Consider the following 22,162-nt stretch of genomic DNA (forward strand, 5'->3'; position numbering starts at 1 on the left):
TAGCTTTAAAGTATTTTGAGAATCTCAAAGCTCAAAGTATTATAAATAACAAAAGATACTTCTTTCTCAACTAAAATGGTAGCACAGATACTGTGGTTACTTATTTGATAGATAGCGTGTGGTCCCTGGGCCATTGCAGCTGATGGGTTTTTTCCAGTGCTCTATTTATAGAGCTAGGTCAAAAATATCACTTCCGTTGGAACTTGACCTACAGACCATTGTCAGTTTTAGAGACCCAAGGAAGTAGAGTGCACACTAAGTACAGCTGGTTCACAGGTTCAGTTAGTGAACTACAGATCCCCAAGGAAATTAATTTTGCTGGAGAATATATGTCTGAGCCTGTCCCAATCTCTTTTATTTGATACCTTTGCCCTGTGGCCTCACTGAGCTTGTAGGTCACCTTGAATCCTTATTCTAGAAATAGCCTAGCCTAGGCAGTCTCCTTCCTTCTTTTATAATCCATTTGTCCTCTTCCACTGTAGTTGCTGAAATTCTGTCTTTTTGCATTGAATAGAACAAGACCCACAGGGGTAGCTTAGACTACTTGGAAATTTTGGGAAAAACAGATCTAAATGTTTCTAGGTCATCTTTCTATTAGGAGTAACCAAGATTCTTTGTCACTTCCCCAGTTCAAATGAATGCCCCAATGAAAAACTGAGGCTGAAGCTCAGCAACTGCCCTGGGCCAGGTTTTAAACAGGAGAAACTGAATTTAATGGATGATAATCCCCTCCTGATCCGGACTCTAGCACTCAGACTCCCATCCTTAAGCTTTGTTATTGTGAAGTTGTGTCGGTGGGACTTGGCCACTAGCCAGTTCATATTTATCCTTCATAAGGTTTTAGTAGTTAGAATAGACAAAGAAAATCCCTAGTCTGGAGAGAAATCTGCTGTCAGAAAAAAGGGCACCGTATATATCCATAAATGGGTACTGGCTGGGTAGGGCATAGCAATTCAAAGACAACATGTGGAGTACTGCATTCTCAGACTTCCTGGGGAAAGGGAGGTTCTGAATGAGGAACTAATTTTTTTGTCATTAGAGTACCATAGACAAAATTTGTAATCCAGGCAGGAACTTTCGAGGTCATTTTGAACAACTCTTTCTTGTCATGGATGAGGAAACTGAGGCTGAGAGAGGTAACATAATTGGTCATTACTGAGGCCTACTCTGATGTTCTTCATATCCCACTCTCCTTCTCCCACCTGGCCTCATTAAAAGTCCACAGCTGAGTCAAAAATAGAACTTCAGGGCCCTGCCTGCTAGCCAGCAGCTCTCATGCATTACATAGAACATGCTTCAGAATGTGAGGACAGAGATAAGAAAGAGAATGTCAGTTCCAGTGGTAACATACCACCCCTTCCCTGGATTTATTTAGTCCTGAAAACATTTTTAAGTGTGATCATCCCCTACCCCCCTTTTTATAAAAAATTTCTCTTCTAGTTTCAATAAGTTGCCTTTCATCTAAAGGGAAAGGAGGGACCAAATATCCAGAATATTCATTCCTCTAAGGCCGTGAACTTTTCCTTCCCCTCTGTTCCTATTCTGGGAGTCACTACTTTGTTTTTCTTCACTGTTTTTTTTTTTTTTTTAAACTTGGAAAAGTCTCTCCTTTTAAAGTTGACCCTTCTGCTACAGGGCAAACACTTTTCTGTTATGCACCAGAGATTCAGTCTGACCTCCCAGAAATGCTTAGGAGAGGAGTCATAAATTGAAATGTTTTCAGAAAAGGAGTTTTCTCATTACAGGCTCTCCAACAGGCCCCTTTTGAATACTGACACGGGTTGGTACCAGAGGCCCATTCCCTTTTTGAAAGTTAAAGCTACATAACAACCTAATTATCCTCCTCCAGTATCATTGCACCAGGGCTATACTCTGTGTGTAGAGAGCAAAGAGACAGCTCCTTGCCTTGTGAGAAATTTGTCTTCATAACCAACTCCTACTCCAAAAGAGTAGGAAATGGAATCCAAAAGATAGTAGTCATGAAAGATTCTAGAAAGCGAATCCATGTTTTAACTGCTTCACTACTAAGCTTTACTATCTTTCCTAATGATTAGCAGGATAAAAAATAGAGAATAGGGTGATTAAACTTCTTTTCTTCTTGACTTTCATCTTCCATGTTTGGTCATCATTGCTCCTGTCATTTACCATATCAAGTATCTCCATCTCAGGGTCACCAAGAACCTTTGGTTGCCTGGAGGCAACAATTATTATTCACATTTTACAGATGGATAAGCACCATAGAAAGAGAACATGCTTTGACTTACCTAAAGGAGTCTCTGAGAGAGTGGGGATGAATGTTCCCACAGTCTTTTTTAGACAGCCTTGACTTCAGAGTAAATAAATTAGGTTTGCTCTATGCAGCTTACCCAAATGCTTCTGCAGGTTCAATTCTGTGACCATGAATAATTCCCCCAATAAGATGTTTTCAATGCCTAGTTCATTTACTTTATTTTTTAAAATTTGTATTAAAATCAACCAAATTCCAGACAATTAAGTCATACTGCCTTGGTAGGTCTAAATATCACAATCATCAAAAAGGAGAGAGAAAATACCCCAGTTTTTAGAATTTCCTCTTAAGTGAATCTTCTCTGTGCTCATCTTATGATGTTTCCTGACCAATTAGGTCAACTGGGCAGGAAATCACCTTTTCTGAAAAGCCAGTAAGCAGATTCCTCCTATCTTAAATTTCTCATAAATAACATTAACAGTCATTTATACCAGCCTTCTCAATAGGAATGCTAGAAAGTCAACAGACATAAGAGACCACTAAGCTTTCTGGTTGAAAATAAGGGTACACATTTATAATAACTGACAGCTTCTCCATCTCCCTATCTCAAGTGACCCCACCTCCATAATCACTTCCAATTGTTTTCCTACATTAAAGGCCCTTGTAAGTGAAGTATCTTCCCAGTCCTGATCAGATTTTAAGCCTCTGACGAAGGAGGGTCAGTTCCAGGCCACCTGATTTGCGTGAATCCAGCTACAGGGCCAATTGAGCAAGGTTAAATAACTTGCAGAGCCAGGACATGTGCTATCTTTCTGGAAACCTCTTGCCCTAGGTTATCAAAGTACATCAGAACAGAGGAAGCTGAGTGTGAAGCCCTAGTGACATTCAGAGTTCAGATGAGTGATAAGATGCTCACAACATACCTCTGCCAGTGTCATCCAAAGAGATGGGCCTTTGAGCTCTCCAAGCCCTCCCTAAGGCCCCCATTGACTTAGCACAATAACAGGATATTTGACCTAAAAGACATAATGAGCCTGGATAAGGCAATTAGGAGTAGTGGTTAAGATTTAACCAGCCATGTGACCTTGAAGGAGTGACTTAATTCTTAAAGCCTCAGCCTGTCAATAGGAATAACATTATCTATCTCACAGGGTTGCTATGAAGATCAAAAAGGATGTAAGATATGAAACTCAAACAGTATGTAAGCCCCTGATAAAAAGGCTTTCACAGTGCCCAGTGTATAGTACTTTTAAAAACATTGTGTTTAGCATCATTAACTTTCAAGGCCTTGCTGCTGTTACTCTTACAGTGGCATGATATTTGTAAGGACTCCTGGAGATACATCTCAATCTTACTCAGTTTCCATTGGAAATGCTTCTATGGTCATTTGCACTCATGGCCCGTAGTTGGGACCTGAGTTAACCTGTTGAGGAGGCAAGTATATTGTACTTTTTATGCTGCTTTAATTGGTTTAGTGTCATGGAATTCTTTAAATACTTGCTACTCGCCCAAATGCAGCTCTGACCACTGAAAACATCCTGTGTCTAACCAATTAGCAACTCCTAATTATTCACATGTAGCTTTTTCTTGGCAAACTTTAAAGCTTAGCCTCTCATTATCCTATCCCTTAGCAGACATTGTAAGCAACTTGCTTCTTGTAAAAGGTAAATCTGATAACTTAAGCAAGATAGGATTAATAATTTAATGCACTGCTATAATAAGTATGTAAGATGGCTCAAAGTTTAGTGAAATAATCTATTAGTGATTTAATCACTCTTTAAGCATCCTCTGGGTCTCACGTTTTGCATTCAGTCAGGCATGCTGGTATAAATTAGAAATACATCTAACCCTTTTAAAATATATACTAAGGGTGATAAGAAAAGCACACAAATATTATATCATGATAGAATGTGCCCAATTCAAAGAGTGAAGTAAAGTATTATGGAAGCTTAGAGGAGGAAGACATTATTTCTCTAACAATAAGAGAAGTCAGCACGTGGACTGTGGCATTGCAGGCAGGGTAGGTCTTGGACATGTGGATGTAGGAGCATTCCAGACAAAGAGGGGAATTGGGGTGATTAAATTGGAGCAAAGGCTATGTGAAGTGGAGTGAAAAGAAGCACAAAAGGCAGGTTGAGCACAGGGTGAAGGCCCTTGAATGTCCATCTTAGGAACTTAAAATTCTTTGAAGTCATTTGGGAGCCATTGAAAGTTTTTGAGCATATTGGTTTTAAGTGGCACAGTAGTGTGCTTATGCATGCTTGAAAACATCTTCAATTGGGGGAATTATCCATGGTCATCAGGGAGGAAAATAGAGGATGGTCTTCAGTATGGAGAAGCTGACAGCAGCAAGAACACCAGGTAGAAATCTAACCTGGTCATTCTTAGGTAGAAACTAATGTGGGTCCAAGATTGGAATAGGAGGGGTGGAAGGTAGGAGGTGGATGTAAGTGAAATAAATCAGATAAATCAATAGGACTTCACAGGAGGTCACAGTGAACCATTCAGTGATAGACCTTAGAGAGATGAGGCCAGAGAGAGGGAGGCAAATGATGAAGTGCCCAGAATAAGTTGTATAGAAGTAGACATTTTATCCTCAGGCATAGAGCATTACTGAGGATTTTAAATAGGGGAATGGGACAGATCAAATGTGAGCATTATTGACGTAAAAAGCATAGGAGAAAAAGAAACATAAAACTTAAACTGAAGTTTCAAACAGGTAATTGGAAGACTGAAGAAAAGAACAGAAAAGGAAGAGTACATTTATATTGGAAGTTATGAGCTTGCTTTGAAGATATTGAAATGATAGTCTAAAATTCATATGTCCAACTTGCAGTTCTTGTGGTTGAAAATGGAGAACAGGTGCCGGGACAAGTCAGAGGTTGAAACAGATTCTTAGAAATCACCTACGCAGGACTTGTCAACAGTGAGATTATGCTGTATGGAGCAGACATTGCTAGCTTGTTGAGAACAAGACTATCTGGCTCACAAGTATGTTTGTGTGTTCTTAAAAACTCAGAAATTTTAAGATTAAGCTAATATTTTAAAAATCAGGAAATTTTACATAAAATATTGTTTTCTGGCTTCTTTTAAAAACATCAAAAGGTGTGGTTAATTATGAACTGCATTGCTACATGACAAAGAGGCTGCCCCTGGAGATCCTGGATGCATTCTCACCACAGTCCCCATTCCCATTCACCTCCCTGATATTCCAAGATTAAAAGTCCCTTGATGTCTATAGAGATAAAAAGTAGATTAATGGTTGCCTGGAGCTGGGGACAAAGGATGGGGTGCCCAGGATAGTGGTTAAAGGATGTGGGATTTCTTTTGGAGCTGATGAAATGTTCTGAAGTTGATTGTGGTGATTGATACTTTGAGTACAGTAAAAGCCAATGAACTGTACATTTCACATGGGTGAATTTTATGATGTGTGAATTATCTCACACATATAAAGCTACTTTTTAAAATGCAAATATAGTTGCTATTGCCCCTGAAGTGTTGATTTTCCTATAGCAGAAAAAAATTGTCTTTATCAAGAAGTGGAAAATGAAAGGTAGACTGTATATTTCAAAAAGAATAGAAGGGAGTACCTCTGTTCATGGTAATACAGACCTTTACATATTAATTGATCAACACCTGGGCTCTTTACTAATGTACATATATTACCTTTACCTTCTTAACCACTGAAGGCATTTGGTATTAGGGGAAAAAATCTGGTCTCCCGAGCTTCCTGAGGTCCACCACAGCTAAGAAGAGAGGGAGAAAAAGACAGGGCAGGAAAAGAAGTAATCAACATGTAAAAGGAGAAGCAGAGAAGGCTGGTAGAGTGGATGCTCTATCAGCTGCTGACAAGAGGTCAAGGAGGATGGGACAAAGAAGTCAGGAGGTCACAGTGAACCATTCAGTGATAGACCTTAGAGAGGGAGGCAAATGATGAAGTGCCCAGAATGCATTGTTCAGGAGTAGACATTTTATCCTCAGGCATAGAGCATTACTGAGGATTTTAAATAGGGGAATGGGGCAGATCAAATGTGAACATTATTTGTGTTCACATTAATTTGTGCATGTTTTGAATAGTGTCCATGGTGATCCAAAGCTACCCCTTATTCTTTCCTATAGTAAATTCTCCTTCAAGGTAAAATCTCCATTTGTTGAGAAATGTTATTGATTTCCATCTTAATTATACCTGGACCTGCTTGAACTAGGAAAGATATATGTGACTGGTATTATCTAACCCAGGGGTTCTCAACCTAGTATTGTTCTATTTGGGGCTGGATAATTCTTTGTCATGGGACTGCCCAGGATATTTAATGGCTTCAACAGTCTCTACTTTCTAAATGTCCCTAGCACTCTCAATTAGACATTTCCAACAAAGTTGCCTCCAGCTAATAGCCACTGAATGGCATTTATCCACTGTAGCATTTGGACCCAGACAATTAAGGCCATGTGCAATTGACAGACAACCCTGAAGGATATCTTGCTTGGAAAAAGGACCAATTCCTATTCCATACTGAGGGTACATATCAGATGATGCAAGCAGGGGATAAAAATGAGACACTAAGGCCTACTTTTATTTTAGATATTTCAGTGGACTTCAGTCTCTCTGCCTTAGTCTCCTTGCTGAAAAGAAATGCTATCTGGAAGATATGAGGCAGGAGAAATGTGTAACATCCATGGCCCCAGGCCAGGATTCCTGCCACGGCCCAAGGGCCAAAGAGGGCAAGAGAGTTCAGAGGAGACCTCAGGATGCACCAGACATGTTAGTGGAGGTGGCTTCTCGTGGTGGGACTTGGAGAATTTCCCCTGTGGAAGAAGATGGGAAAGGAGTGGAAATGGTTTTCTTCTTGTCATGTCAAGAGTAATCAGTGAAACTAGAGATGGAAGAGAGTCATTTAGTGCAAGTTGGAGTAGACGTGGAACTCAGATGAAGTTTACTTCAGATCCTCTCCCTAAAAGGAAAGTCTTAGAAGTTAAAAACATGTTTCTCTTGGAATAGGGCTGTCTAAAATAGACTAGAAGTGAAATGTCAAGATCTTCCAGATTCCCCTTCTGGGTGTGTATATGTGTACAGTGGGTAGGAGGGCAAAGGAATTCTATGTGTATATGCTGCCCTTTTTTTTTTCTATTTGATAAGAAAAATTAAGTTAAGATTTTTATCAAGCTAAAAAACTCTAACTCTATTAAATTAAACTATTTCATACTGGCTCCTAATGCTTTTCTGCCATGAATGTTGGGGAGCTTGATTGATAATTAGCAATGGCTCCAAGCTGCTTTGCAGTGCAACCTCATTGGCATATAACTGCTATTGTTTGGCCCAGTGGTGGTCACTTTCACAGAGGCTGAAGGAAACACATGCTAGTTTTTATTTTCAGTCTTAAGCTTCTTAACCCCGTCCTCCTGTTCTAATTTATTGACTTCTGTGGTGATGAACCAAGCCTCTGAGTACTGTCTAAGCAACAAGTACTAATTGGACATTTTTTATGTAAAATACTATTTGAAGAAAGGGGATTCATAAGCATGGTTTTGCCATCTCATTTCAGGCCTTTCTGAATCCAGCTGTGTAATTGCCGCCCTAGGAAACACTTGGAGTCACAGTGTGAACACCAGGCTGATTCTCCGGTCCCTTGATTCAGAGAGAAGACAGGTGAGTTCTTTGTCAGTGTTCTCTTCATTGTCAAGGTTAGAAAACTAGATGTACTGAGAAATCAGAGCATCTTCTGAAAGTGATGGCTACTTTGTCCATCCTGGGTCAACACTGGCAAGAGTGCATTGAGAAACCTTGCTTACTCACTGGTAGTTATAGTGAAGTGAGGGCAGCAGTCACATACTGGAAAACAATGTAAGAAAAAATCACAGGAAGTTAGCATGTCCCCAGATATTTGCAATAACCAAGAACCACACCTTTAGATAATTTGTCTGTAAATTAAATATTGACTGTGCTTTTAGTGAGATTATCATATATGTGAGATGTGTGTGTGTGTGTGTGTATATATATATATATATATATATAGATATATATATATATATATAGAGAGAGAGAGAGAGAGAGAGAGAGAACTTTAGCCCAAATAGATCCTGCTAAGTGAATGAACTTTTCCCCAGATCCTGGTACTTTTACATTACTGCATAAGCCTGTAGTGTAAAGTACTGAATGGTGCCAGAGAGACCTTGGAAAGGATAATGACTTAATCAGAGCTCCCTATTTACAGTTTCTATCCTGGCCCCAAGTGAGAATCCCCCACTTCCATCCAGAAAGCTATACTGTCTACCACTTTTTCTATCTTCTCTCATACTCCAGAGAAAGGAATACCATAGCCTGATGTTTTTCATAATCAGGAAATTCTTTTTCTAATGTTTTACCTTGACTTTATCCTGCTATGTCACCAGATTTAATCACAATCTCTTCTGTATGCAGAAAGAAAAAGGTTATTTTGAATAGGGCAGAATTCAGAAGCCAGATTTGCCCAACTTGCTAAGTATATGGCAAATTCAGGTTATTAATTAAAGAGTATGAACTATCACACCGGTGGTCCTTTCTGGACATGGGAGGTAGGGTGTTGTTACCTTTACCTGCATTAGGTAAATTGGCTCTTTTTCAAGGAGACAGGAATTATGAAAAACAGACATGAGTCTTTGCCTGTTCCAGACATAACTTTATGAATGCCCTGGTTACAGAACAGAGGATTCTAGGTCTTCTTGGGATTGTGTAAATAACATTCCAGCTTGGTGACTAGGTCAGCCCTGTTCTGAGAAGATAGATGGACTTATTTCTGTTCAGGAAGCATTCTTATGTTCTCAGGCCCTGGCATGCTCATTACCTCAATGATACCTTTCCCCCAGTGATTCTGGTATCCTGGGCTCCATCACTTCTCTTCCTGGTGGAACATACCCAAAAATATTCCTGGAGAACCTAATGACCTTTGGTTTGTACCCTAGGTAGTAAATCATGATACGTAAACTTTGTTTGCAGCTATCAGAGATATCACTAAGGACTGTCAAGTATTTCTTTCTAAATTGCATTAGAGGAAGCAAAATTCCTTGTGAATCAGTATTGATTCATTCATTTTCATGAATCTTTTACCCACTTCTTAAAAGCCTATAGTTTATGCCTGTGGGTTTGTTTGTTTATTTTTTCCTCCAAATCTGTTTTAGATTTTATTGGGCATTCTTTCTGTAATACACCCTGAATTTGTGATTTGGTCTCTTATATACAGTATCATGAATTCGAGGCTCCTAGATCCTAGTTTTACTAATTCCAGTTAGAATTTTCAAGTAGATGAAGAAGTTAGAGCCACATTTGTCATTTCCTTGTAGTAACTAAAAAATCCAGTCCTTTACATTTTGTCAGTGTCAACAGGAAGTGGCTGGGAGGACAAATGCTATTATTTTGCATTTCTTTGGTAACGGGAGGATTTTGGTGGCTCTTTGCTCTTGGTTGATAAGGTCAAATGCAGGCCACTCACTGGTCACAAGAAGAACTAGGGGCAAAGTGTGGCTGGATCAGTGACAGTCATCAACTCATATCCTATTAGACGGGTCAGTGATGTTATCTTAATCTATGAAGGACAACTTGTACTATCATTACTAATCAATCGGGGGCAGACTTAAATGCCTTTGAATCATATTTTCAAACAATAATTAACAATTAATGTTAAATATCACCAGTGTAAAAATTACAAACCAAGCAAAAGAACATACATTTAACTACACTATAGAAATAAGCATGCTTTGGGGAATGAGTTGTTCAATTTGTGACCCAATAACTAGAATAAAATTTGATGTAAAAAACATGTCTCTACCTGATGACCTTATCTTGCCTCAGCAGAAGGCAGGCTTAGTGATTCTGTGAGGCTTTCCTGTGGTCTTACTTCATGACCAAGTACTGAAGCCATGTGAAGATAAGCCTTTTCAGTGATATGTGCACAAATAATACTTTAAAGCCAGGCTTTCAGGTAATAACACCAAATAATATTTGCTTATGATTCTACTTCCTTGAAAAGTGTGCCTGGTCATTATAGAACAGTCATACCTGTGGGACACCAGCAACTTGGAGAAGATATCAAATATAATTTTCTGTTTCTTGGAGTCTTTTTAGTCCACAAGCAGAAGTTGCTACACCAAGAGATCAGGTTATGGAATAAGGATTATGTTTCATCCCGTTTCTATGACATTGAGCTCTACACCAGGGCTCTTCAATGTGAGGCTTAGTCTGGGATCACAGGGCCTGGAAGGAGGTCAGGTCAAGCTCAACAATCTTCAATCTGATTAACCCAAGAGCTGAATTGAATAGTCCAAGGGAAGGAGTCCTCCCTGGCTGATTTTTTTCTTTACACCCTGGAAACTGTGTAAAATTATATAACTAAAAAAGAAGTCTCCTTATCAGGTCACAAGCCAAGTTAATTCTCTTGTTTATCTGCTTCAGTATTTGAAAAAACCCTCTTGAGAAACTGGGAAGCATTTTCTTTTGGATTAATTTAGCCTTTTTTCCCATTGGACTTTCATTTACCATTTTCCTACTCTGCTTCAATCCTGCCTCACCCTTTTTGCAACATTTTTATTCTTATCAAAGACATGTCCTTAGAGTAGCATTAAAGTGGCCTCTACTAGTTTTGTTGTTGTTGTTGCAATTGTTTTAAATCATCAAAAATATATCTGGATCCATGATGTGCATGGCATGGGGATGCCAGGAAGGAGAAGACACAGTTCTGGCCCTCAAGTTGCTTCCAGCGTAGGGACAAAGATGATACATATATACAGACTCATGAACAACCAAATACAGTACAGGAGTTAAAGAACTTAAGGAATACTGAAATATAGTCACAAGGCAGCATTTTATTTTTTATCTAATGAATGGTTAAAAAAAGTACATACTTTGAATCCTAAGGAAGGTGAAACTATCAAAGACACCGTGAGTCTTTCTAGAAGGTGGGACCTGAGTATCACCTTAAACCAAGGGAATCTCAAACCCCACTGCATTTCAGACTCATCACAGAAGCATTTATAAAATACTAATACCTGGGCCCCACCCTGACCAATGAAATTTAAATTTCTGCCAGGGATGGGGTAGGAGCCCATGCATCAATGTTCATTTTATTTATAAGGCTAGCCTAAGTGATTGCAATGTGCAGCCAAGGTTGAGAACCCCTGCCTTAAATAATAGATGCCCGTAGTTCATCAGAAAGGGGACATGCTTGGCAGATGAATAGCCAAAAGAAAATTAGGAAAGTGACACATCCTCAGGTGGCACAGGCTGGGTTTTACCTTGTAACCAGAGCAAAGGGTTCGAGCACTCATTCACTTGATAAAACTTTATTTAATCCTTTCTTGTCTGCTAGTTCTTGTATAAGATGCTAGAGAGTCAAAGGACAAAGAAAGGTAATTGATAACCTCTGGCTGTTCACAATCTACTTGGGGAAACATAAGCATGTGAACAGTATATGCTCTAAGAGTATCAAGAATTAAGCATAGAGGAGGTAGAGGGCCCTACTATTAAAGAAGGTTCTGGAGTGTTGAAAGAGGCAGCAGCATGGAAAGTGGATTAGCCAAGGCTTGCATTTGGGAAGCTCTCTTTGAGCTAGGTACCTTGTGATGAGGGAGGAACTGGGAAAAGCTTATATTTGAAAGAATGATGCAAAACCCTGATGAAATATTCATAATATTTCTCATCAAAATCTCATGAAGTCTGTTCCTACAAACCACATAAGGGATTATATAAATTTTGAAGTACCCTAGAAGGAATAATGAAATAAATTAATCCTGACTAAGCCTCACACCCTCTTGATGAAATAAATATTATAACTCTCCTATTTCAACAAATTGGAAAGAGTTGACTTTTTCATATAGGAGGTTTATTTAAGTGGGTTTTATAATAATATTTTCATCTTCTATTTAGAAGGCACCCTGAAGCTAAAGAACGCTTGGGGGAAATCTGAGCTGTTGAAAGAAGTAGATACACCAGTAAATTACTGATAGGACCAACATTCTTCCTCCATCTCCTTATCCTTACTTGTATCCATGGGCTTTTGTTAAACTCTCAGGTTGTTTTGCATCTTGGAAATATTCAGTTTTTATTTTCTGGTGCTTTGATCCTCTTGGTTTCCTTTTGGTATTTTCAAAGACTCAAACACCATCACTTTCCTGACACCCAGTGTTAATCAGCCCCTCTTCCTCAAGTTGCACCTGGTACTTGTCTTTATTCTTAAACATTTAAACCCTGAATTATGAGCCCCTTCAGGTCTATGACTGAATTTTTATTCATGTACTCTCAGAAGTAAGGATAATGCTTAACACTTATATATTTGATATGCTTATTTGACAGAGAAAAAGAAAGAAATTCCTTGTATCTATATGTAAACCCAGTCTACTTTTCTTTCTTTATGTGTTGGAGGGGTGGTATTGAGGATTGAACTTTGGGGCACTCTACCACTGAGCTATATTCCCAGCTCCTCTTATGTTTTTTATTTTATAGTTGTAGATGGACAGCATACCTTTATTTGTTTAGTTCTTTATGCAGTGCTAAGGATTGAACCCAGTGCCTCACACATGCTAGGCAAGCGCTCTGCCACGGTGCTACAGCCCCAGCTTCTCTTTTATTTTTTTATTTTGAGATAGGGGCTTGCTAACTTGCTCAGGCTGATCTTAAATTTGTGATCCTTCAGCTTCCAGAGTTACAAGGATTACAGGTGTGTAGTCTTTTACACGCCTGACTGTTAACCCACCCTTGAGGAAGGACACATTGCTGATTTAGAATCACTCTTACCCATAGGAATTGAGTTTTACAGTCTAATCGTCCCTCTAATGCATTAGTAATTGTCAATAAAAGAGTTTAGCATAAAATCTTGACAATTACAAGCAGATATCTGTATAGAAATAGCATATGAATACTGAATATAAGAATACGTTTATGCAGAACCAGTCTACTGGGGGCTATGAGTGAATGGGAACCAGGTTTTTTCACAAGAATCCTTTTCACAGGAATTCCTTTGTGTAAATGAGCCAGGGTCCTAAACATAGACTGAAGCCTAGGAGGGAGGGTTTTGCAGCCACTTTCAAAAATAGATGACATGTGGACTTTGGCAGAAAGGGCAGAAATCTTTGTTGCCATCTTCTAGAAGTCTTAACTTCCCCTTTCTGTGGTTGGGAAGGCTTAATGAATGACAGAATAATCAAAGAAAAAATGATTAAAATTTTCTCCCAGGTAAGCTGAAACGTAGATTTGGAGTGGAATACCAGGCTTATACCCATGTTCACCCAAAGAGAGACACCACAGATGATGTTTTACCTGATATAAGCCACCCTGTATGTCTCCTTACTCCCAGGTTTCTCTAAAGAGGGATCAGGCTTAGTTGCCCTAACTCAGATATGAATCCCTTTCCCTGAGCAGAATGATTCCAAATCAACATGTGCTCTTGTTTTCTCCTCCAGCTCATCTGCTGTTTTTAGTCAGGGAGACTTCTGTGTGGGTGTATGTGCACACTCATGTGTGTGTGTGTGTGTGTGTGAGAGAGAGAGAGAGAGAGAGAGAGAGAGAGAGAGAGCGCACACCTGGATTCAGCCAAAGGTGAGTTTGGCTGTGTTGCAGAGATAGAAGAAAAACCTTTTTAAGAAGAAATATCTGCAGAAATAGCAAAGGGAACATAGAATCCCAGCCAAGTAAATTGCCTTGGGTATAAATATTTCTTCTTTTTCCAGATCTGCTTAAGTGCAGAATCAAAGCCTTTGCCACTCTCTTCCATCAGAAGTGTTCTAACAGGTGTTGAACTGATCGGGAAAAAGGTGACTTTGAAAGGATTCTTTTCTCAGGTCACCAGGCAAATGTATTGAAATCTGAGGAAATCCCACCAGACAAGCATGTAGCAACCACAAATGAATGCAGTGAGTTGGTAACTCAGCAGAGCATAAGATGGGCTGCATCAGAGAAGGGACAACACTCCTGTTTCTATCTCTACATTTGAGACAAGAATATCTATATCTTTCCTACCACCTACAAATGAATTCAATGGGGCTCCCTTTTAAAAAAGTCCATGTGCCCATGAAATCATCATCTCTGAATGGGCTTCAGTAAAATCAGTAAACAAACAGATCATTTTTTAAAAAACGTTTTTGCAGTACTGGGAATTGAACTCAAGGCCTCGTGAATACAAGGCAAATGCCCTACCACTGAGCTACATCCCTAGCCCAAGAGAGCTATTTCTTAAGAAAGGTGTATTTGAAAATACATAGGTACAATTCCTCCCTTGCCTCAGCTGGGGGTCTCTCTTCTGATGCTTCAGCTGTGATAGAAAATGTTCCTTCACCAGAGAGGAGTCAGTCTTTATTAGGAGAGTTTGATCCCTTGGGGACCAAGAGAAGTTTAAATAAAAATAAAAGCAAAACATTTTTATTGAAAGGTTATAAAATTAAAGGTTACCAGGCTGGGGATATAGCTTAGTTGGTAGAGTGCTTGCCTTGCATGCACAAGGCCCTGGGTTCAATCCCCAGCACCACAAAAAAAAAAAAAAAAAAAAAAAAAAAAAAAGGTTGCCTCCATTTCAAAAAGGGAAAAAAAATAGACACTTTAACATCAAAAAGCAGGACAGATGGATCTGTGAATAAAGAACATATGGATTAATGTATTTAAAGTGAATATGTTTATTTTTATGGCAGACTTATTACATGTCCTTATTTCTGTCCTTAAGGATCATGATCTCTGACCATCAGGGATCAAATGACAGGTCTACTCACAAGTGTTTGAAAAGTGATTTCCCCTGAAATGAGCAACTCATTTCACCATCTTAGTCATTCTCTTCCCGCTCTGATTAATTTTATTTTTACATACTGTTGGTTCCAAATCTCCTTATGCTATGATCCTCCCAGCTCTAACTTGCTAAGTAAACTAGGCTAAATACCTGCATGAGAGATTTTTAGAGAAATCTGAGCTGTTGAAAGAAGTAGAAGAGACACAGGGCTTTGGAACAAAATGGAGGACCCTATTTGTCTGGCTAGAAATAAAAATGTTTGCAGTGGGAAACACTACAAGATCTCTTGAACAAGGCAGTGACCTGAGAGTCAAGGACAGTGAAAAGTATTTGGCTCATTTGGGAATGACAGTTGGACAGGATGCTGTATTTTAGCCTTGATTCGTTAGCTATGAATGGAAAGAAAATGGGGCAAGTTGTTGATTGGGAAAGTAAAAAGTGAAGAATGGTTCAATAACTGCATAAACTATGAACCGACTTCCAAACAAATCAGCACTTTCACTACTATAAGAACTTTTAGAATAACAGTATCCCATTTGAGATACCTCCTAGTGATCTCCTAACCCAGGGACTCTTATCTAAAGAGATCCCCTGTCCTGCCTCCAATGATGAATTCAGTAAGAGTGGGGACAAGCCCAGAATCTGCAGTTTTTAGCACTTAGGGTGATTCTCATGTGGATGGTTGGTCCTTAGTCCTGTAATCTATTCTAACTCCTTCATTTTACAGATGGGGTTGAATGATTTACTCAGGATCAGACAGTTAGTAAGTAGAAAAAATGGAATTGGAATTCAGTTCTCCCAGTTCCTAACCTGTTGCTATTTTCACTTTATCTGATGATAGTAGGAGCAATAGTAGGAAGACTCTGGGCAAAAAAAGTCCCCAAACCCAACCAAATTACTGGGTTTGCAGGTGATGTGATTTTTATATCCCTTAAGACTTTCAGCAGCTCATAAAAAAAGATTTTGCAGAAATCTGCAGAATTTTTTTTTAAAAAAAGTCCTATCTCACCCCACTTGCTATGTATTTCAAGATAAAAGTCAACTTAAAATTCTTGAGTCCATTAATGTGACTAAGTAACTTTTTCCAGGTTGAATTCACAATGAGCATAAACTTCCCAATCAAGTGACTTTTCTTATAGACAACATGGCTGCTGGTCTCCTACAAATGTCATTTGAGTTCATGGAGTAGCACCCTTAAACCCTGAGATTCCAATTGCCCATTTTAATAAGCTCAAGATATGCCATGATTCAGGAGAACCAGAGTTTTCTGGCCTTTTGGAGAAACTTTGTGGTAATCACATCTTTGAGTCTCTGCATCTTTATTTGAAAAGGCAGAGCAAGATGGAGGAAAGGAGGCAGGAGGCCACTTGTGTGCAACCCATTTCCTACTATCTCAGTGTCCATTGGTTAGTAGTGAAGAATATTTCCTGATACCAGTACTCCAGGCAATACAAATTTAGAGCCCTCTTTATTTTCTGGGGATGGAATGGAATTAGCCTTTATTGAGTGCTTACAGGGTGGCAGGTGAGACTTTCACAGGTATTATTTCCATTAATCCCTACAACACCCTTCCCAGACACCTTATCTTTATTTTTACAGATAGAGAAACCAGGCTGAAAGATTAAAAAAAAGAAAGAAAGAAAGAAAGAAAAAAAATCTTGTTGTCAATAGTAGTATCAAGGTTTGCATCTAAGTTAGTATAGCTTCAGAGCCCAAGTTCTTTTTGCCATATACCATGTTCTCTAAGATGAAATGGGATTTTGTTGTTGTTCTTTTAATCTTTTTAAAAATAAAATGAGGTGCTAGGAAATGAAGTCTTAATGATTCTTTTGGCTTGATGGATGGTCCTTACTATCTTTCTCTCTGCCTTCTCCCCAAAGATGACTAGATCTAGAATGTCATTTAGCTTACCTGCAAAGCTTACTAAGTTACATATGAAAATAGCATCCCCTACTGCAGGACAGGGACATGAAAGGAAGGAGACAATGAGCTGCTGCTTGTTTTTTCTTTGGTTCTTGGCTTTGTTTGACTTGGAAATACTCCTGTCATGTGACTGTGATCCAGAAATGCTCTTTGCTCTGTCTGTGTATGTGATTTGAAAAGCACAGCTTGTCACACATGGGGCCAAGGTAGGTCTGGCTTAGAGCACTATGTTCTGGCTATTGTTCCTGGGAAAGAATCCTGATGGTAAGACAGTGCACAGCCTAAGACTGTGGTCTCTGCTTCTCTCCTGAGGCTGGGGGGTGCACAGCACAGTACAATACTGGTTTGCATTTCTAGTCCTTTCTCAAGGTCATTGATGGGCAATGGGTAGAGTTGTGGGGCTTCAGGCCCTTCTAGAATCTTAATAGCTTATGAAGTTAGGGGCAGGGGACGGGGATGCAGACAAAGAATGGAAGTGTGAAAGAAAATGAATCAAATAAAAGTGTTCAATTTGAATTTGTGTAAGATCTATTATGTACCATGACATTTTATGATATGTTTTATATTGTCCAATGCATGATTGATTGTCAAATGCAATAGAAGTCATTGGGCTTTCCTGATTTCTCCTGGTCTAAATAATCTGAAGTTTTCACGTCGCATAGAGTTGACTTACTCCTTCTCCCCATTAACCTTCCTCCTGTCGCATAGAGTTGACTTACTCCTTCTCCCCATTAACCTTCCTCCTACCCTTTTGCCCAGCTCCCTGTCCCCAGTGGTTCCTGGCAACTGCCTTCAAGTTAAAATGATTGAAACAGAGGTTTTTCCACTTAGGGTCTTTTTCTGGAAGTTTCCCTTCTTGGCTTGGCAGAATGTTAGAGTTCTGGCATCTTGGACAAAGACCATGTGTGCTTTTGAGTCTTGGACTCCTGTTTTATTGTTACCTAAGGGACTATGATTTTGAGAACACCTTTGGAGAGCCAAGCTGCAGTGGTTGTACTCCACTGCTTATTTTCTCAACCCTCCTTTCAAAGTTGGCAATGAGAGATTGAGCTAGGATTATGATCCACACATACTCACCAAATTCTTCTCAGAGTGTCAAACTTCCAGGAAGAAACACATCTTTACAAACTAGAAACTTATAATCAAGGCGCCTGCTATATCTGAGAAGAACTGGGAACAATCTACCCAAAGCCCCCACAGCCCTGGCCCTCTGGTTGCTTTTCTTTGTCTACCAAGCATTTATTGAGAGTTTCCTTTGTGCCAATTACTCTGCCAAGTCCTTTATGGGCACTTTCTTGTTCAAGCCTCACAACAACTCTATGAGGTAGGTATTAATAGGTATGCTTTATAGATGACTACATTGAAGTTTATAGAGCTTTAAATTTTTGCTCTAAATCACATGACTTTTAAGGTAGCAAAGGCAGAATTTCCTTCTCCTTTGCCCCCATCCCCACCCCAGTCACATTCATACACTCCCTATTCAACATCCCTGGGTTCTTAACTTTTATCTGACACAAGTCCCATCTTAATATAAGGTTATTTATGCATGTGACTTGGAGATAATTTCTTCTTTTAAACTATGGGGTGGTAGGCTCCTAATATTAGGTAGAATGCTTCCTTCAATGAGTGGAATGCCCTGTTGTCCTGAGAACTGTTTCAATCTCTGTTAAATAATCATTAGTTATAACTATAATTGTGTAGCTCTGTATGGCAACAGAACCCTCTCAAGAAAGAATGGGCTCCACAGAACTTGGTCCCCTGACTCTTGCCATTCAGCTACACATCCTGGCCCTTCCTCCTTCAGCTTCCAAGCTCTGGCCTTTCTAGTCAATGTCTTTTCATGTAATGGGTTTGGTTTCAGTGTTCTCCCATTTACTGTCATAGAAGAGAGAATCTCTATGGAGTCTTGCCCACAGTGTGGCAGACCTGTGCTTGTCTGTCCAGGTCTCCTCCAGTGAAAAGCAGCAGGGCCTAGGAAGTATTATGGTGTACCCCAGAGATATATCCCTTCCTTTGTGAATGATAGAGAATGACATATTAATAATATCTATGCCTTTACTTTTTCCTTGCAAATTCACTTTCCCATATAGCAACAAATATTGGAGTTTTCCTCTAAATCTTTTCTGAATTCTCTGTTCTCTGAACGTACTACTCCAGTGCCCTAGTGAAGACTCAGTCAATGTCTAGTGAAATGGGAAAACTTCTGATAGTTCCATGTTCTTTTACTGGTTCTTCCTTAAAACAGAAAGGTTTATCAGGGTCAACATGGCCCCTAACCCTTCAACAGCTGTGCTTATGCCAAACTGTTCTCTCATATTTGTAGCTATTTATACAGTGTTTTTTCCAGACATACTGTCCTATATTGACCTGCGTTGGAATGTTAGGTTCTTCCTTTGATCTCTATTTTCTACTTGTGGCCCCATTCTGGTACTGGGTCTTGCCTTTTTATACCACCCCCCATCCCTGCACCCCACCCCCCACCCCCAGTGACTGGCTCTGCTAAGGATCTGTCAGCATTTGATCCCACTGATTTGAGAAGGTCAGTCCTTCTCAGGAGCTGCCTGTAATCTTAGTTTGAATTAAAATGCAGTCTCTATGACCCCACTGCTTAAGGGATCTTTCTACATGTTGTGATGGTTCAAAGGCAATTATTTTCCAAGAAAACTCAGAGAGATCAGTTGAATGAGGGACTGCCATGGCATCTTTGAAGGCTTGGTCACTTTTTCATCTCCTAAAAATCTAATATGTTCCCTCAGTTAAGGAAAAGTTCATGTTATAGTTTGAATGTGTCCCCCCAAAGCATGTGTTCAAAACTTAGTGGCCATTGTGACAGGGTTAACAGATGGGACCTTTAGGAGGTAGTTAGAGAGGGGGCTCTGCCCTCATAAATGAATTAGTGCTGTTAGGGTGGGAGTGGGTTCCTTTATTTTTTATTTTTTTATTTTTATTTTATTTTTATTGGTTGTTCACAACATTACAAAGCTCTTGACATATCATATTTCATACATTAGATTGAAGTGGGTTATGAACTCCCAATTTTACCCCAAATGCAGATTGCAGAATCACATCGGTTACACATCCACATTTTTACATACTGCCATATTAGTGACTGTTGTATTCTGCTACCTTTCCTATCCCCTTCTGAGTGGGTTCCTTTAAAGATGAGTTTCTCTCCCTCCCTCTCTTTGTCCTTCTACCACATGATGACATGAGGAAGGCCTTTGCCAAATGGAGGCCCTTCAACCTTGGCCTTGCCAGCCTGCAGAGCTGTGAGAAATAAACTTATATTCATTATAAATCACCCAGTGTGTGGCACTCTGTTACAGAAGCACAAAACAGACTAAGGCAGTACACATTACAGCTTGAAATCTTTAGGAACAAGTCTTGTACAAATGGTAATTATAATAGTGCCTTTGTCTGTGCTGAAACCAAGACATGAGTCCTCTTCTAATTCTTTGGTCTTCATTCAGACAAAACCATTAAGTGTTCTTTGTGTTGGACACCACTCTTCTCCCATCCCTCCTTTCTCCCCCCCCACCTTTTAAATCTTTTTCAGGTAGATAATATGTGCTAAATATTGGGGAATATGAAGTCAAATGAAGCCCAACCTCCTGTCCTAAATTACCATACTATTACAGGAGAATACCTAGGAGACAGAAGCAGACATATAAATAAATACAAGAAAGTACTGAGGGAACTGTAGAGAATACAGTGTGGGCATCAACATTGGGCTGGTTAAATTCCAAGTAGTGAAGGGATAGTTAGAGAAGGATTCAGAGGAAGGGGTGAGGGCTAGACAAAACTTAAAAGGCAATTTGGTATTGCCAGGTAGATTGGGCCTGGGGAAACCATGAGTAGAGGCCCGGAGATGGGAACTGCCAAGGGTAGCTACATTGAAGGTTGTGTCTATGCAACATCTGGTTGGGGAGAGAGTGGGGCCTGTCATTTAAGCAAGGAAAGGAAGGGTATACCAGATTTGATTGCAGAGGTTCTCAGAGGCCCCAGTCATGGCAATAACATCAGATTTGCACTTTCAAGGCTCTCCTGTACAAGTTTGCCATCTGGATTTAGAGGGATTAGAAATAGGATCCATGGGAATGAGGGCCTAAGGAGACAGTGGCCATGGAGGTAGAGAGAAAGGAAGAGATATGAGATGGCAAGGAAGCAGGATTAATAGCCCTTAAGAGAGAGAAGAAGGAAGGGGATGGTTCTGATGCAGTAGGTGAGTAGATGAGGTCATTGCCCACTGAAATGGGCTGGTACAAGAGAAAGAGCAGACCCAGGAGGGGAGGCAACAGCTGACTCTGCTTGACACATGTGTTTCCCTGATTACACACAGGTGTACACAGTAACCCTGATTGCACAGTATGGTTACTTTCATTCTTCCACTCTGAATTAAATGACTGCCATCAGGAATTAGTTTGGAGATCCAAAATGATTTCTCATAATTTACACAGAATCATGAGTGAAAATTGTCTTCCCCCTGACTCCTACCACTGCTTCCAGCCCATTTTTCCTTTCTTCCTTTTTCACCCTCAATGCTGTTTCTTTCTTTCAGAACCCTGGTTTCTGTACAGAGACAGTGTTATCAGAACATGTGAAAAATGAAAAGTTTGGAGATGCCTGCTATGGAAAGGGAAGAGTACAAACTATTTGTGGTAAAACCCTTTAACTCAGGGAGGAGAGGGCCCTGTTGATAGCCATGTCTCTCTCCCACTGAATTTTGGCAAATTTAAAATCCAAGGCTGTGGCATCAGTAGCTAATTTGGAGAACCAATAGTTTAGACTTAAATATTTTCTGAAAGATACCCATCTGCAAATTGAGAATCAATCAGTAATTCCTGCTTTGTAGGTCATGCCAAGTCAATGGCTTATTTGTTCTTAGATCCACACCCCTGTCCTTCCCTGGTCTGCCTGGTACCACAGGGAACTGACCCCTATATTTCCCAATCTACCTTTCCATTGATTCTGGTTCATTTTGATCCCTGGGGAAAGGATGAAGGGAAGAAATATGAGAGAAGCCATGTATTTCTGTCCCTTCTCCACGCCTGCCTTTCAGTGGGTTCTTAGGCAGTGATTCTAGTTCCTCCTCCATGATCCCTTGGTTGTCCCAAGTCTAGTTGGGCAGCATCAGCCTCTGAGCTCCAGCAGTAGCACGTCTTTCTTGATTGTGGATGATAGTAGCTTCTTGTTGCTGAACTCTGGGTTGTCTTGCTGTCTTCTATTTTCCTTTCAGCTCTTCCAACATATTTGTGACTAGTTCCCCAAATTAATT

The 22,162-nt window shown here is 39.8% G+C and overlaps 1 protein-coding gene across 1 annotated transcript in view; it reads left to right on the forward strand.

Moving 5' to 3' along the window:
* RAD51B (RAD51 paralog B) overlaps positions 1 to 22,162 on the forward strand; it is a 581,568-nt gene that overhangs the window by 527,489 nt on the left and 31,917 nt on the right. The window contains exon 9 of the mRNA XM_081288759.1: positions 7,768 to 7,871. Coding sequence (XP_081144885.1) covers positions 7,768 to 7,871 — 104 coding nt within the window. The remainder of the gene's footprint in view (positions 1 to 7,767; positions 7,872 to 22,162) is intronic.

This window comes from Spermophilus citellus (assembly GCF_964194105.1).
Source record: "Spermophilus citellus genome assembly, chromosome: 4".
NCBI classification, from domain to species: domain Eukaryota; kingdom Metazoa; phylum Chordata; class Mammalia; order Rodentia; family Sciuridae; genus Spermophilus; species Spermophilus citellus.